Source organism: Meriones unguiculatus, chromosome 7 (genome assembly GCF_030254825.1).
Source record: "Meriones unguiculatus strain TT.TT164.6M chromosome 7, Bangor_MerUng_6.1, whole genome shotgun sequence".
Taxonomy (NCBI): Eukaryota; Metazoa; Chordata; class Mammalia; order Rodentia; family Muridae; genus Meriones; species Meriones unguiculatus.
In genome coordinates this window covers 62,807,606-62,820,955 of record NC_083355.1, presented here as the reverse complement: position 1 = coordinate 62,820,955, position 13,350 = coordinate 62,807,606, and the positions used below count along the sequence as shown (strand labels likewise).

At 39.8% G+C, this 13,350-nt stretch overlaps 1 protein-coding gene across 1 annotated transcript in view; it reads right to left on the bottom strand.

The window, feature by feature from the left end:
- Window positions 1-3,542: 3,542 nt before the first annotated feature.
- The window catches only part of Ttc6 (tetratricopeptide repeat domain 6), a 224,040-nt gene continuing 214,232 nt past the window's right edge, over window positions 3,543-13,350 (bottom strand). Inside the window, exons 30-31 of the mRNA XM_060387540.1 lie at window positions 4,150-4,370; window positions 3,543-3,763 (exon numbers count right to left, since the gene is read on the bottom strand). Of these exons, the coding sequence (XP_060243523.1) occupies window positions 3,627-3,763; window positions 4,150-4,370 (358 nt within the window). The 3' untranslated portion in view covers window positions 3,543-3,626. The remainder of the gene's footprint in view (window positions 3,764-4,149; window positions 4,371-13,350) is intronic.

Here is a 13,350-nt window from a genome sequence, read left to right as displayed (position 1 = left end):
ACCCTAGCCTATCAGGTCTCATCAGGACTGGCTTCATTGTCTTCCTCTGTGGCCTAGTAAGGCTGTTCCCCCCTCGAGGGGAAATGATCAAAGAGCCAGCCACTGAGTTCATGTCAGAGATAGTCCCTGTTCCCATTACTAGGAAGCTCTCTTGGACATTGAGCTACCATGGGCTACATCTGAGCAGGGGTTCTAGGTTATCTCCATTTATTGTCCTTGGTTGGACTATCAGTCTCACAAATGACCCCTGTGCCCAGATTTTTTGGTTCTGTTGCTCTGCGTGTGGACCTCCTGTCCCCTCCAGGTCTTTCTATCTCCCCATCCTTTCATAAAGTTCCCTGTACTATGTCCAAAGCTCTCTCCTTTCAAATGAACTTGCTTTTTCAAAACTTTGAATCTTTGTTGGGTGAAATCTTGCTTTCAGAGAACCTTGACTACTGTACAAGCACACAACGTATTTAAAGATATCAGTCTCTTTAACAATTACCGTTGCTTTCTCCATATGCAAACAAATCTCCTTGTCTGCAGATTTAAACTTGTTTGCATTCCTTTCTTCTCCTAAACACATTTTTTTTTCATTTATTTTAGCTCTACTTACTCTCCCACCAGACTAAATGTGGATCTGGTTAACAACAGTGAACAGCCAACACATCAAAGCCGGAATGCTGCCATTCTCTGATATTTCCACTGCCAAATAATTTTGACCATTTTCTTTTCATTCCACCTCACTCAAGAATACAAATTGCCTGTAGCCCAGTTTCTGATAGAGTTCACGTTTTACTGTAGAATTTCATGATCTGGGTCTCCGAGGTTCACATTGTTCTTTGTATCCTAATATTTCAAACTCCAAGCATAGTCCACTAATCTCTACTTACAATGCCATAGATCTTCTCTAACCTCCATCTCAAAACTCTTCCAAACTCCTACCAAAAACTATTTCCAAAGCCTATTAATTCCAGGGCCAGGTTTATGACGGCAATAGCCTCACTCCTCAGAACCAACTTTCTATGTGTGTTACTTTTCAATACTGTGATAAAAACACAAACTAAGGGGAAAAGGACTTATCTCAGCTCACAGTTTGAGGGAACAGTCCACCATGGCTGAGAAGGTAGGAGGTAGAAGCATGAGGCAGCTGGCCACATTGTCTCTGCAGTTAGGAAGCAGAGAGATGAGTAGTTGAACAGTCATGTTCCATTTGCTTTGCCTTTTTATTCAGTACAAGGCCACATTCCAAGAATGGAGGATGATGTTCACACTCAGCGTAGGACTTTCAATTAAGTAAATGTCTCTGGAAAGTTCCTTACAGACATATTTAGACATTTTTCTCCTAGGTGTTGCTAAACCCCAGCAAATGAACAGTCAAGAGTAAGCACAACATCCAACCAACTCCTTACTAACGGCATATATGTCAACCTTCTCCAAACTCGGTTTTCTTATTTATTAATACTTACTGTATAATAGGGCTATTGAGAAAACAGAGATAATTGTTGAAGCCCTGGGGTCTTGTACTTGACTTAAGGTACAAAACGTCATGGTTGTTATACTTTCTATTTTCAATTTGTATTTCTCCTCTGTTCATTAGTAAACTCTAAAATGCTTCACTGCGGAAAAGACACTGAAGCCATTAAAAAGCAAGCATCTGAATTAGCAAGCTTTTTAAATCTCAGAACATAATGCTGATAAGCAATCAGTCACAGATAACAAAAATTGCCCCTATTATTATATAAAAAATGAGATTTTATACAAGGAAATGGGTGCTCAAACCTGGGAAGGTCTGAAAGAGCAGGTGTCATTCGGAGAGCAAAGCAAAGGTGGCGAAAGCAGGATGGGTGAGACTGTGGCATGTAGAGGATGCCAGGAAAGCCAGGGCACAGGCTAAGAAATGTGCGATTTACGGTCACAACTGCAAGCCGCAGACTTAAAGGTTGCCATCAGTAAGCAAAATCTTAAAATCCCATGTTTTAAGAATGACACATGGAAGACAGAAACACCAATGTGAGATATTCAGTGAACTGACTACTAACTCGTAATTGCGACTGATGTGATAATCCCTTAGAGCCATGTTCTATCAGGAGTCTACATAAACCCAGGGTCTCAGGACACTGAAATGAGATGTGACGAATGTGTCCAATTCCCCTTAGTCACTTCCCTTTCCTTCTGCCATCTTCAAAAGTTCATGTGACAGAGGTGCACATTTTTTGTACATCAGCAGGGCATACAGTAGGCAGTAAGAGAATCCCCAGCATCTATCACTTCCACTTCAGGAAAGAAACCCAGGAGAGTCAGAGGTATATATGTGCCACAGAAGGAAATGGGGTCTGTCTGATCTCACCTGTTGCTAAGGCAGAACAAAAGCATCTGGAGACTACTGAGGGCAAGAAGATTCCAAAAGACAAAGTAAATGTGTGTCATTAATCATCTGAAATAACTCACTAAGATGAACTGATACTTACATGGATCCACCCATCGTGTCAGGAAGATTACCCTTGAGTGATATGATGTGTCTTCACTGTAGGTTACAGACTACCATCAACTTTATATTGTAACACATTGACTATCAAGGTAAAAGTAAAGGAAGTTAAAGGGACACCTATGACTCATCACCATGAAAGCAGTCCTCTAAAGTGCTGTGCTGGAGATGTATTAGGAGAATAAAACACCAAGAAAGAAAATTAATTGAGTGAGGTAAATCTCAGGAAATGAGAAATCAGGAAACCTTGGACACTTGGAGTGTAGAAAAAAGAAAGGACTGTCTGGTTTACCAAGAGATCCCCCAGAAATATAATGAATTTTAAAGTAGGCATTATGGCCCACACCTAAAATCCTACACTTGGGAGACCAGAGCAGAACCATGAGTTCAAGGCCAACCTAGTCTGCATAGTGAGATCTTTTCTGGGGCAAAAAAAGTTTCAATTTTGTTTACTGAGTGCTATGAAATATTAATTCAAAGTGCACACAGATTTTTGTAAATGTTTATTTGTATGTTTGTAAAATCTGAATGAAAGGAAGAAGGAATTGTGTCAAGAAAATGGGGTTTTAAAAATCCTTGTAAATGCTATTCTAGAAGGCAAGCAGCACATAGGATGTGTGTTTATATATTCGAAGAATGCAGGTACCAGGAAAATACAGGATGGTATCACAGTGTTTAAAAAGGAGAGAGAGAGTGCATGGCCCACCAGTCTTTTATCCCCACCAGCTATTATTCATTCTCTTCAAGCTGTATACTGTTGAGTAGGTTTAAATAGGGCATAGGAAGAAAAAGCCAGTGATACTTTCTATCTATCTCAGAAAGAGTTTTAGGCACTAACATTCTTTTTTAAGACTTCATATCCTAAGGGAAAAAAATTTTTTTTAATCTATCGAGGTATTAAGTGAACCAAGCAGAGTGCATTCTTGTTACTACACAAGGCTATCTGACATCCAATTCATGTCTGAAATCACAGAAAAGTTGTAGTTAATGCAGAGCATAAACATTTTGTTAAAGTGCATTAAGTGTTTTTTAAGAAATAACCACTTAAGTGTAATAAATACAATAACAATGGTGGCATTTCTAAACAACAAATATATTTCAGTCTCAGGAAGAAAATATACTTAACCTACTACCAAAACCACAAGAGTCTGTGTAATCACGTAGCTTTGGAATATTCTTCAAGATTGAGGGCTTGATTATAATCTTTCATAGCTTCCTCTATCTGTCCTATTTTGCCACGAACTTGTGCTCTGAGATGATATGCTAGAGATTCATTAGGCTTCAAAGACACAGCTGCAAAAGAAAACAAAAAGTCTAGCTAGATTTGTTGATATAAAATCCTCGTCATTCCCATTTTAAGTGTTTTTCTAAAATGTAACACTGCAGTTCAATTAGAAATACCAGATGTTTCAAAGAAAACGAATGTGGGAAACCATGGTACAATGTCTTCCTTTGGAAGAACAGTGTGGTTTGTATGTGCTTCCCCAGGAATTCTAACTCATAAATGCATTACAGTGAGATATTATGTAAAGGGATCTGTATCAGTCACATTAAAGACATGGTTCTACACATGTCCATTCTATATACATAAGAGGCTTGATAAAATTCATCTTTGGGACCCTGAAAACAAGTATAATAATCACTACAATTGTCTCGACGTAATAGCAAAATACACCTACCCATGCCAAGGTCCTTTTCAGCTAGCTCATACTGCTGTAAGCATAAATAGAAACTTGCTCTATTAATGTACAATGCAGCCCAATGGGAACAGTGCTCAATTGCACGTGAAAAATCTTTTTCTGCTTCTTCATATTTCTTTAATATTGTGTTTGTAACAGCTTGATTCATGAGCCCATGTCCACTTTCTGGATTATACTTCAAAGCCTTTGAGTAGTAGTCCCTAGCCTATAAAATATAAGAATAATGATAAGCTTAATAGATTTTAATTAGCAGATGTCAAAAAATTGAAGTCCCTTTATTTTAATTTAAAGTTAAAACCAACAGATTTCTAAGCAGGTATTAATGGCATCTCAAGCATATTTTCTGAAAGAAAAAAATTAGAACTAAAAGATAAACAAGAAAGAGAACCTGGGGTAAGATGCTCAATCCTCACTCAGAAAGACAAATGGGAAGTAGGAAAAAACAAGAAACAGGACAGGAGCCTACCACAGAGGGCTTCTGAAAGACTCTACCTAGCAGTGTATCAAAGCAGATGCTGAGACTCATAACCAAACCTTTGGGAAAGTGCATACGATAAAAGGGGGAGTTAATAAGACTGGGAGAAGACAGGAGCTCCACAAGGACAAAATATATCAGGGCACGGGGATCCTCTATGAGACTGTTTCTCCAACCAAGGACCATGTTTGGATATAACCTAGAACCCCTGCTCGGATGTAGCGCATGGTAGTTCAGTATCCAAGTGGGCTTCCCTAGTAAAGGGAACAGGAACTATTTCTGACATGAACTCAAGGACTGGCTCCTTTACCCCACCCTCCACCCCCCAAGGGAGGAACAGCCTTGATAGGCCACACAGAGGAGGACAGTGAAGCCAGTACCGGAGATACCTGATAATCTAGGGTCAGTCAGATGGAAGGGGAGGAGGACCTCCCCTACCAGTGGACTTGGAAAGGGACAGGGAGGAGATGATGGAGGGAGGGTGGGATTGGGAAGGAAGGAGGGAGGGGGTTATGGCTGGGATGCAAAGTAAATAACCTGTGATGAATATTAAAAAAATAAAAATTAAAAGAAAACATTAGATAATTAACAGAAAAAGAGATGAGGAGATCAATGGATTTTCAAAAGAAGATTCTAAACCACACCAAAAGGAATAGAAACTTCATTATACTATGAAGAAAACATAAGGAGAGTTGGGAATATCAACTTGTTGATAAAACCAGACACTAAATTATTCAGTGTTGACCACGGACTTGGAAGACATGAACATAAAAATGAAGATGACTTCAGTTTGGTTAAAAGAGAGTAAAACTGCTTTGTAAGCCTCAGACACACTTGGCCATTCTACCCTTAAAATTTTTTTCTTCTCCTGAACTGGAGGAAGCCACTTGCAAATCCATTCTGCTTTTCAATGATATCTTCCAATGCTTATATACTAAACCTTATTTGTGGTTTGCCTTTCAATAGAATCTTTAATATCAGGTCTCAGGTTCTGGTCCAAGAATCAACTGCTACAAGCCAGCAAAGAGGCAAGTATTAACATTTATTACAAACCAGTAACTTCTATTGTCTCTTGACACAACTGTGGGATGTGATTAGATGATCCTCTAGTAATTCATTTTTATTCTAAGAGTACTGGGGTACATTAAACAGAATTTTTAAAAACTGGACCATTTACCATACAGAGACAAGATGCTGACTTGACACTTTTCTGTTTATGCTATGAAGATCACTTCCAGCTGTGAGTGATGAACATCTGACTCCTGATTTAAATTTTGTCTGTAAGGAAAAACGAAAATCACACTCCGTTTGATCTCTTATGCAGCACACCTCTCAGTCTCTTTGCAGCCTGGAGTATGCCCTTTATATGAGTTCTGTGCCAGCTAAGGTTGCAGATGTCCTCAAGCCTTGTGGATGTTTGCCAGTTGTTTCCTCCAAAGTGTCCGTGGCACCTCCATCTTTCTTTCCTTAAGTTTCTCTCTCCTGTGTGTGAGGGGGAAGGCTTCTCTAATGGAGATGTTATATCTCTGAGGGGAAAGGCTTCCCCAAAGAAGCCTTTGCAGCTCTGAGGGGGAAAGTTTCAACAATGCAAGTGTTACAGTTCTAAAGGGGAAGGTGTCCTGGCAGTCAGCAGCCAAGGGATAGTACAAAGTCACAGGGCACAACAAATGTTACACAAGAGGTTTATTGGGAGAGACACAAGAGGGTGGATGCCTCAGCTTAGTGAGGAGCAATAGGGAACTGGGCGGGCGACAGGCTCCTGTACACTTTCTTGGGGGAGAAGTTTTTCAAGGTAGAGGTATCTAGGGTGGGAACTGGTAGAATTTCAAGCTCAGAAATTGGTCAGATTTCAGGCTCAGAGATTGATGGATTTTGGTAAGTTTGCAAACCCAGGAGTCAGTTTGGATCTTTTGCCCTACACCTTGACTCTTTCTGATCTTGTTTTGATCTGTTAAACCATTTTCTTCCCTCACTAAACAATTTTCCTCCAGTTTTCCCAGGGATCTTTCCTCAAGCTCACCTATCTGAGCTAGTATAAACATTGACGGCATGGAGGCTACACCTTGGATTAAGGATACAGAATGCTGGGTTTATCTCTTGCTTCTACATTGGCTGAGTTATAAAACTCTATTTGGTCTCATCAGGAGTGGCTGCATTGTCTTCTTCTGTGGCCTGGTAATGCTGCTTCCCCCTCAGGGGGAGGTAATTAAAGAGCAGGCCAATCAGTTCATGTCAGAGACAGTCCCTGTTCCTATTACAAAGGAACCCACTTGGATACTGAACTGCCATGGGCTACATCTGTGCAGGGGTCTTAGGTCTTTGGTTGAAGTATCAGTCTCAGGAAAGACCCCTATGCTCAGATTTTTTGGTTCTGTTGCTCTCCTTGTGGAGTTCCTGTCCTCTCCAGATCTTACTGTTTCCCACTTCTTTCATATGATTCCCTGCACTCTGCCCAAAGATTCAGAAGGAAGGAAAAGAAGACCTCCTCTATCAGTGGACTTGGGGAGGGGCATGCATGCAGAGGGTGGAGGAAGGGAGGAATTGGGACGGGAGGAGGTAGGGAACCACAGGGGGGATACAAAGTGAATAAAGTGCAATTAATAAAGAATTTAAAAAAAAATAAAAAAAATTGTCACTATGAAAAAAAATAAAACTCTATTTGTATTAATTTCTTAATCTTCCAAAGAAAATGACACTCTCTTAATTCCATTGTTGATGTAAGGGTGAAGTGAGCATATGTGTAAAGCGTGAAAACTGTAGTAAGGCTCTGTCAATTACTATAGATAAATTTTCTTTCATTATCTATAAATGAAGAGGCAATATAGTCTTCAGGTTATTCTTCATAAACTTTCCTTCCTCTGACTTTTTGAGGGGCAGTTACATCAAGACTGAGTAACATCTTATTCCTCATGGCAGATATGTGGTGCCATAGTTGTGCAATTTAAGGATCCACTGAGATACGAGCAGAATTGAAACACAACTGTGGAGAGCTTAAAGATAATTCACTCCCAAAGAAAAGTTTCTATCTACAGACAACAACAAAGAAACAAAAGATTGACTCCAAGCGTTGCTTACCTTTAAAAACAATGTATGCCTCATTTTAACTCATCAACAAATAATGAGTAGGCTGCACAGTTATCTAATGACAAAACTGTGCCTCTTATCAAATAAGAGCAAATAATGAAAGGTCATACACTAGCAGTGTACCTAATTCTGAGCAAGAGAACCTTATTTTTATTGTTATTTTATTATTTTGTGTCTATGAGTGTTTTGCTTTCATGCATGCCTGTCTACTATGTGTGAATAATCTCATAGGGTGAAAAAGAGTGTCAGACCCCCTGAAGACTGAAATGTCAGACAGTTACAAGCCCCTGTATACATGCCGGTAATCATGCCTAAGTCCTCTGGAAGATCAGCCAGTGCTCTTCATAACAACTGAGCCATCACTCCAACCTCCACATCATAGCTTTCTTATGATAGCTTCCAAAGTCTATTACTTAGGAAGTTAAAAGCCTATTAATTTAATGAGATTACTTGAAGTAGAGGGGTATGAAACAATTAGAAGCTAAAGCAATTCAAACCTTTGATCTTCAAATAGCTGATCTGATGCCCTAATATCTACAATTAATGAATTAATCAATCATAAAGAAGATAAAATTATTATTTAAAAGTAAGCTCCTTGTTTGTTCATACTAAGTGTTTTTAAAGCACTGTTACTAAATTGATAAAACAAACAAACAAACAACAACAACAATCAGAAGTCAGGTTTTATATGTGTTTTAACTGTTTAGCAATTATTTTATTGGATAAGGGACTCTTCCTCCTGTGCTAAGATCAGAAACAACTAAAAGGGGAAACAGGAGAGGGCATAGAAGCCATTTTTCTCCACAGAGAAGCCCAGACATGGCAGCACAGCTGAGTAGCTGTGTTTAACACTTGCTAGTCTCTGAAGCATAACACTCAAGTGTCCATAACTTCAAGACAGGAAAACATTTTAGGTGAAATATTTGTTCAAGTAATATTTCTGCAATGTTGAGAAAATAGAGCCACACTTTTAAACATCTTTTGTGACTTGTTTTTATTGTATGTGTTTGTATGAGTGCCAGCATGTATATGCGTGCACCACATGTATACCTGGTGCCCACAGAGGCCACAAGAAGACACCAGAACTCCTGATCTGAAGCTACAGATAATTGTGAGCCACCGAGCCACCATCTCTCCAGTCCGTGAACATAAATCTGAGCTATGTAAAACCAGAAATTTTACATATGATAATCATTGAGTTATTAAAGATAAGTTTAAGGAGTAAAGTTATCCCTCCTATAGAACTTAAGCATCTATAGAAACAGAATTTTGCCTTGGCTGTTTTATTTTTCTCAATCTTATGAGTTGTTTTCTTTTTTGCAGTCATGAGAATTGAGCATGGAGCCTCACATATGCTGACTAAGCACTCTGTCACTGAGGAGAGTGGTAGATCTCCTATGGTTTTGAAAGACAGGTTTCCACTAAGGTGTTGACAGTAGCCTTGGACTTGCAATCCTCAGTCATTTCAGTATCTAATGCCTGGCCCATCCTCATTAACTAACTTACAATGCAAAGAAAGAAAGAAAGAAAGAAAGAAAGAAAGAAAGAAAGAAAGAAAGAAAGAAAGAAAGAAAGAAAGAAAGAAAAAGAAAGTAAGTTTCTGGGACTCAGCCAAAGAATCAGGCAACTGACATCAGCCTGGAAAAATAGCTGTGTTTTAGCATATGAGCAATGACAACCCATCCGTGTGTTAGATAATTACACCTTTGTTGACTGTCCTTGCATCTAATCCTTACTGAGACCAATCAGATTCATCTCAGAAATCAGCAAGTTGTGAGGAGTTATTTCTGAGACTGGAACACCCAGAAATGTTGATGACAGGAAAGAAAGGACAGAATGGTATCAACAGGTGAACGAATGCTTTACAAAGCAATAAGCGCCTGTGTCAAATGCTGCTGAGCAGTCCAGAAAAGGAGGCTGGAGGAGTCAATGGGAATGCTGGCAGGAACAAGAGGAGCAGTGGGGGCAAAAGATGAAGTGGAAAAGGTGTGTTGAGAGTATGAGACAGAAACTGAGACAACTAGTGTAGATGTTGGTTAAAAGATTCTTCTGTGGAGATCAGTAGTAAAATCGAGGAGGAGGCTGAAGTGGCATTTCTCTTCTTTTCAAGACTGTAGTCATCGTGCTCTCTCTCGCTCTCTCTCTCTCTCTCTCTCTCTCTCTCTGTGTGTGTGTGTGTGTGTGTGTGTGTCTGTCTGTCTCTCTCTCTCTCTCTCTTTCTCTCTCACACACACACCTATAATCCCAACACTGCACTCTCTGGAGGGCAAATCAGAAAGATCCTAAGATGCTAGCTCAGGCTGTGAAGAGAGACTGTCTCAAAAGAACAAGAACAAAATCAAACAAACCAGCGAAGATGGAGGTGGTGGATTTGCACTACTCTGTTAATGAGAAGGAAGTCCAAGAGTAAATTTTGCTCATAGTAGAGAAAGTAAAGAAATAATAATGAAGGGTAATAAAGGTAGTTTTATGGTTACTAGAGCAAAACTACAAACCTTGCTATAAGTCAGAAAAAAACAAAATACTTGAAAGGGAACACAGCACAGAGTAGAACACATTTAATGTACACATGAAGCACAAAAACTAGAAAAGCTCTTCCACCTGATTAAGTTCCCAACTGGCTCATTTCCAAGCAACAGGGGAAATTCCAGTTGCAGGTGGAAATTCTAGGAAGCATTAATATGGCATTTATTTACCATCATAGAGCTGTAATTTAAAAATGGTTAATATTGTAAATTTCACATCATTTGTATCTTACTCAGTTTTTTAAAATATAAAGAAAAAGATAAATGGGATTCAGTCAAAACGATGCTCAGAAAATAGTCACAGTATTGATAAATTATCATAATATAAATTAATAAGTGATGGTAAAAATCAGTCAACTCAACATGGTAAAGAACAAGGTAAGAGTGTGCACCCAGCTCACCAGTACAGAAAAGCTGCGTGCCCCAGTGCAACAGAGACTGGGAACCCCTGTCCAGAGAGGGCCCCACAGGGAAGGAAGAAACCGTGCTGCTTGGGTCACCTAGGCTTTGCCTGGGGAAAGTCTAGCAGACCACAGATCACAAACAGGCAAGTACTCCCAGCCATCATGGATCCGGGCCCAAGCAGGGAGCACAGAGTTATTGGGAACCCAGCTCCCACAGACTAGCAGGTGGGCACATGCTCCGCCAGCCCAGAGGCCTGCTTTGTACCAACTACTCCTTACAGACAGAACTGTGTGCCCCAAGACACCAGAGTCTTAGAGTCACTGTCTGGAGAAACCCTCACAAAGAAGAAGGAACAAAGCAAAGGGGACGGACTTAGGCAACCCAGTATATCCCCGGAAAAGGTCCCACAGACTGGCCCAACCCAGGGAACTGCTGTGCACCAGATAGCCTGCTGTTACTAGGAGAGCAGTATTCACCCGCCACAGATTACCTCTTGAATTCAGGGGCACAGAGCCCCAACCTCAGACCTACAAAAGACCGGGAACCCTGAGATCAACCCCCAGATACTGCTCCAAGGGGCAACCAGTTATCCCTAACAAAACCAACCAAACCACGGGACACACAGGTTACAGCAGCTGATCACTAAATTTACAACAAGAAACCCAGAAGGAGGGCAGCTGTCTCCAGGACTTCTCCCGGTGAGAGGACAACCCTCTCGACTAATCAGGATCACAGTTACCACCCAGGTCTCTAGGCCTGAGGTGAGCTGTAGCAACTCCTGAAAAACACCAGCCGTCCATTGACTATACCCAAAAAGCTGAGAAGGTTTCCTTCAGAAAAACCATCTTCCTGCCAAAGGGATTCTCTCCACCATAGGAGTCCAGGAACAACCCGAAACTAACTTCAAACACCTAAGATAGCCCAATGAGTAGAGGAAAGCGTAAAAGTTCAACCAACAAAAGCCAGAGCAATATGGCATCTCCAGAACCCAGTTATCCAGGGGCAAATAGCCCTAGACACCCCAGCATAATTGAAATTCAAAAAGATGACCTAACATCTATGCTCATGAAGAAGATAACAGAGGAAACAAATAAAATACAAAAAGAAATAAAGGAAGCTGCAGCCAAACAGTTTGTGGCCTTTAGAAAGGAAATGCTTAAATCACTGAATGAAATAAAAGAAACAGTGGATTGTTCAAACAAACATCTGAAGGAATTGATGGAAAAATATGAAAATACAGTCAGACAGGGGAAGGAAACCAAAAAAATGGCTCAAGACCTGAAGATAGAATTGGAAAAATTAAAAAAAAAAAACAACAAAAAACAAAAAACAAAAAACCACACACACACAAATGGAAGAAATTGTGGAGAGAAAGAACTTAGGGAAGAAAGCAGGAACTACAGAGGTTAGAATAACCAATAGGCTACAAGAAATGGAAGAAAGAATCTCAGGTGTGGAAGATACAATGGAAGAAATCTATGTATCTGTCAAAGAAAATGTTAAATCTAAAAAATTCCTGACACAGACCGTCCAAGAAATTCAAGACAACATAAAAAGACAAAACCTAAGAACAATAGGAGGAGAGGAAAAAGAAGATTCCCTGCACCAAGGCTCAGAAAATATTTTCAACAAAATAATTGAAGAAAAATTCCCCAACTTAAAGGAGAGGCCAATAAGAATACAAGAGGCCTACAGAACACCCAATAAATTAGACCAGAAAAGAAAATCCTCCCGCCACATAATAATCAAAACCGTAAGTATACAGAACAAAGAAAAAATACTAAAAGCTGCAAGAGAAAAAGGCCAAGTAACATATAATGGCAAACCCATTAGAATCACACTTGACTTCTCAACAGAGACTATGAAAGCCAGAAGGGCCTGGACTGATATCCTGCAGACCCTAAGAGAACACAGATGTCAGCCCAGGCTACTATACCCTGCAAAACTCTCAGTCCTCATAGACAGAGAAAACAAAATATTCAATGACAAAAACAAATTTCAACAATACCTACAAACAAATCCAGCATTACAGAAGACACTAGAAGGGAAAATACAACCCAAGAAAACTAGGTACATTCAAGAAAACACAGGAAATAAATAACCGCACTTCAGTAAAACAAAAAGCAACCAAGCACACAACCGTATGACCACAGCCAACATCAAATTCAAAGGATCTAACAGCCACTGGTCATTAATCTCTCTCAACATCAATGGACTTAATTCTCCAATGAAAAGACACAGACTAACAGAATGGATGTGTAAACAAAACCCAGCAATCTGTTGTATACAAGAAACACACCTAAGTCACAAAGATAGACATTACCTGAGGGTAAAGGGATGGAAGACGGATATCCAAGCAAATGGATGCAAGAAGCAAGCAGGAGTAGCCATTCTAATATCTGATAAAATAGTCTTTCAACCAAAATTAATCAAAAGAGATGGGGAAGGACACTTCATACTCATCAAGAGAAAATTCCACCAAGAAGACATCACAATCCTGAACATCTATGCCCCAAATACAAGGGCACCCACATTTGTGAAAGAAACATTGATAAAACTTAAACCACACATAGATCCCCACACACTAATAGTGGGAGACTTCAACACCCCACTCTCAACAAAGGACAGATCAACTAAACAGAAATTAAACAAAGAAACAATATCTCTAACAGAGGTCATGAATCAAATGGA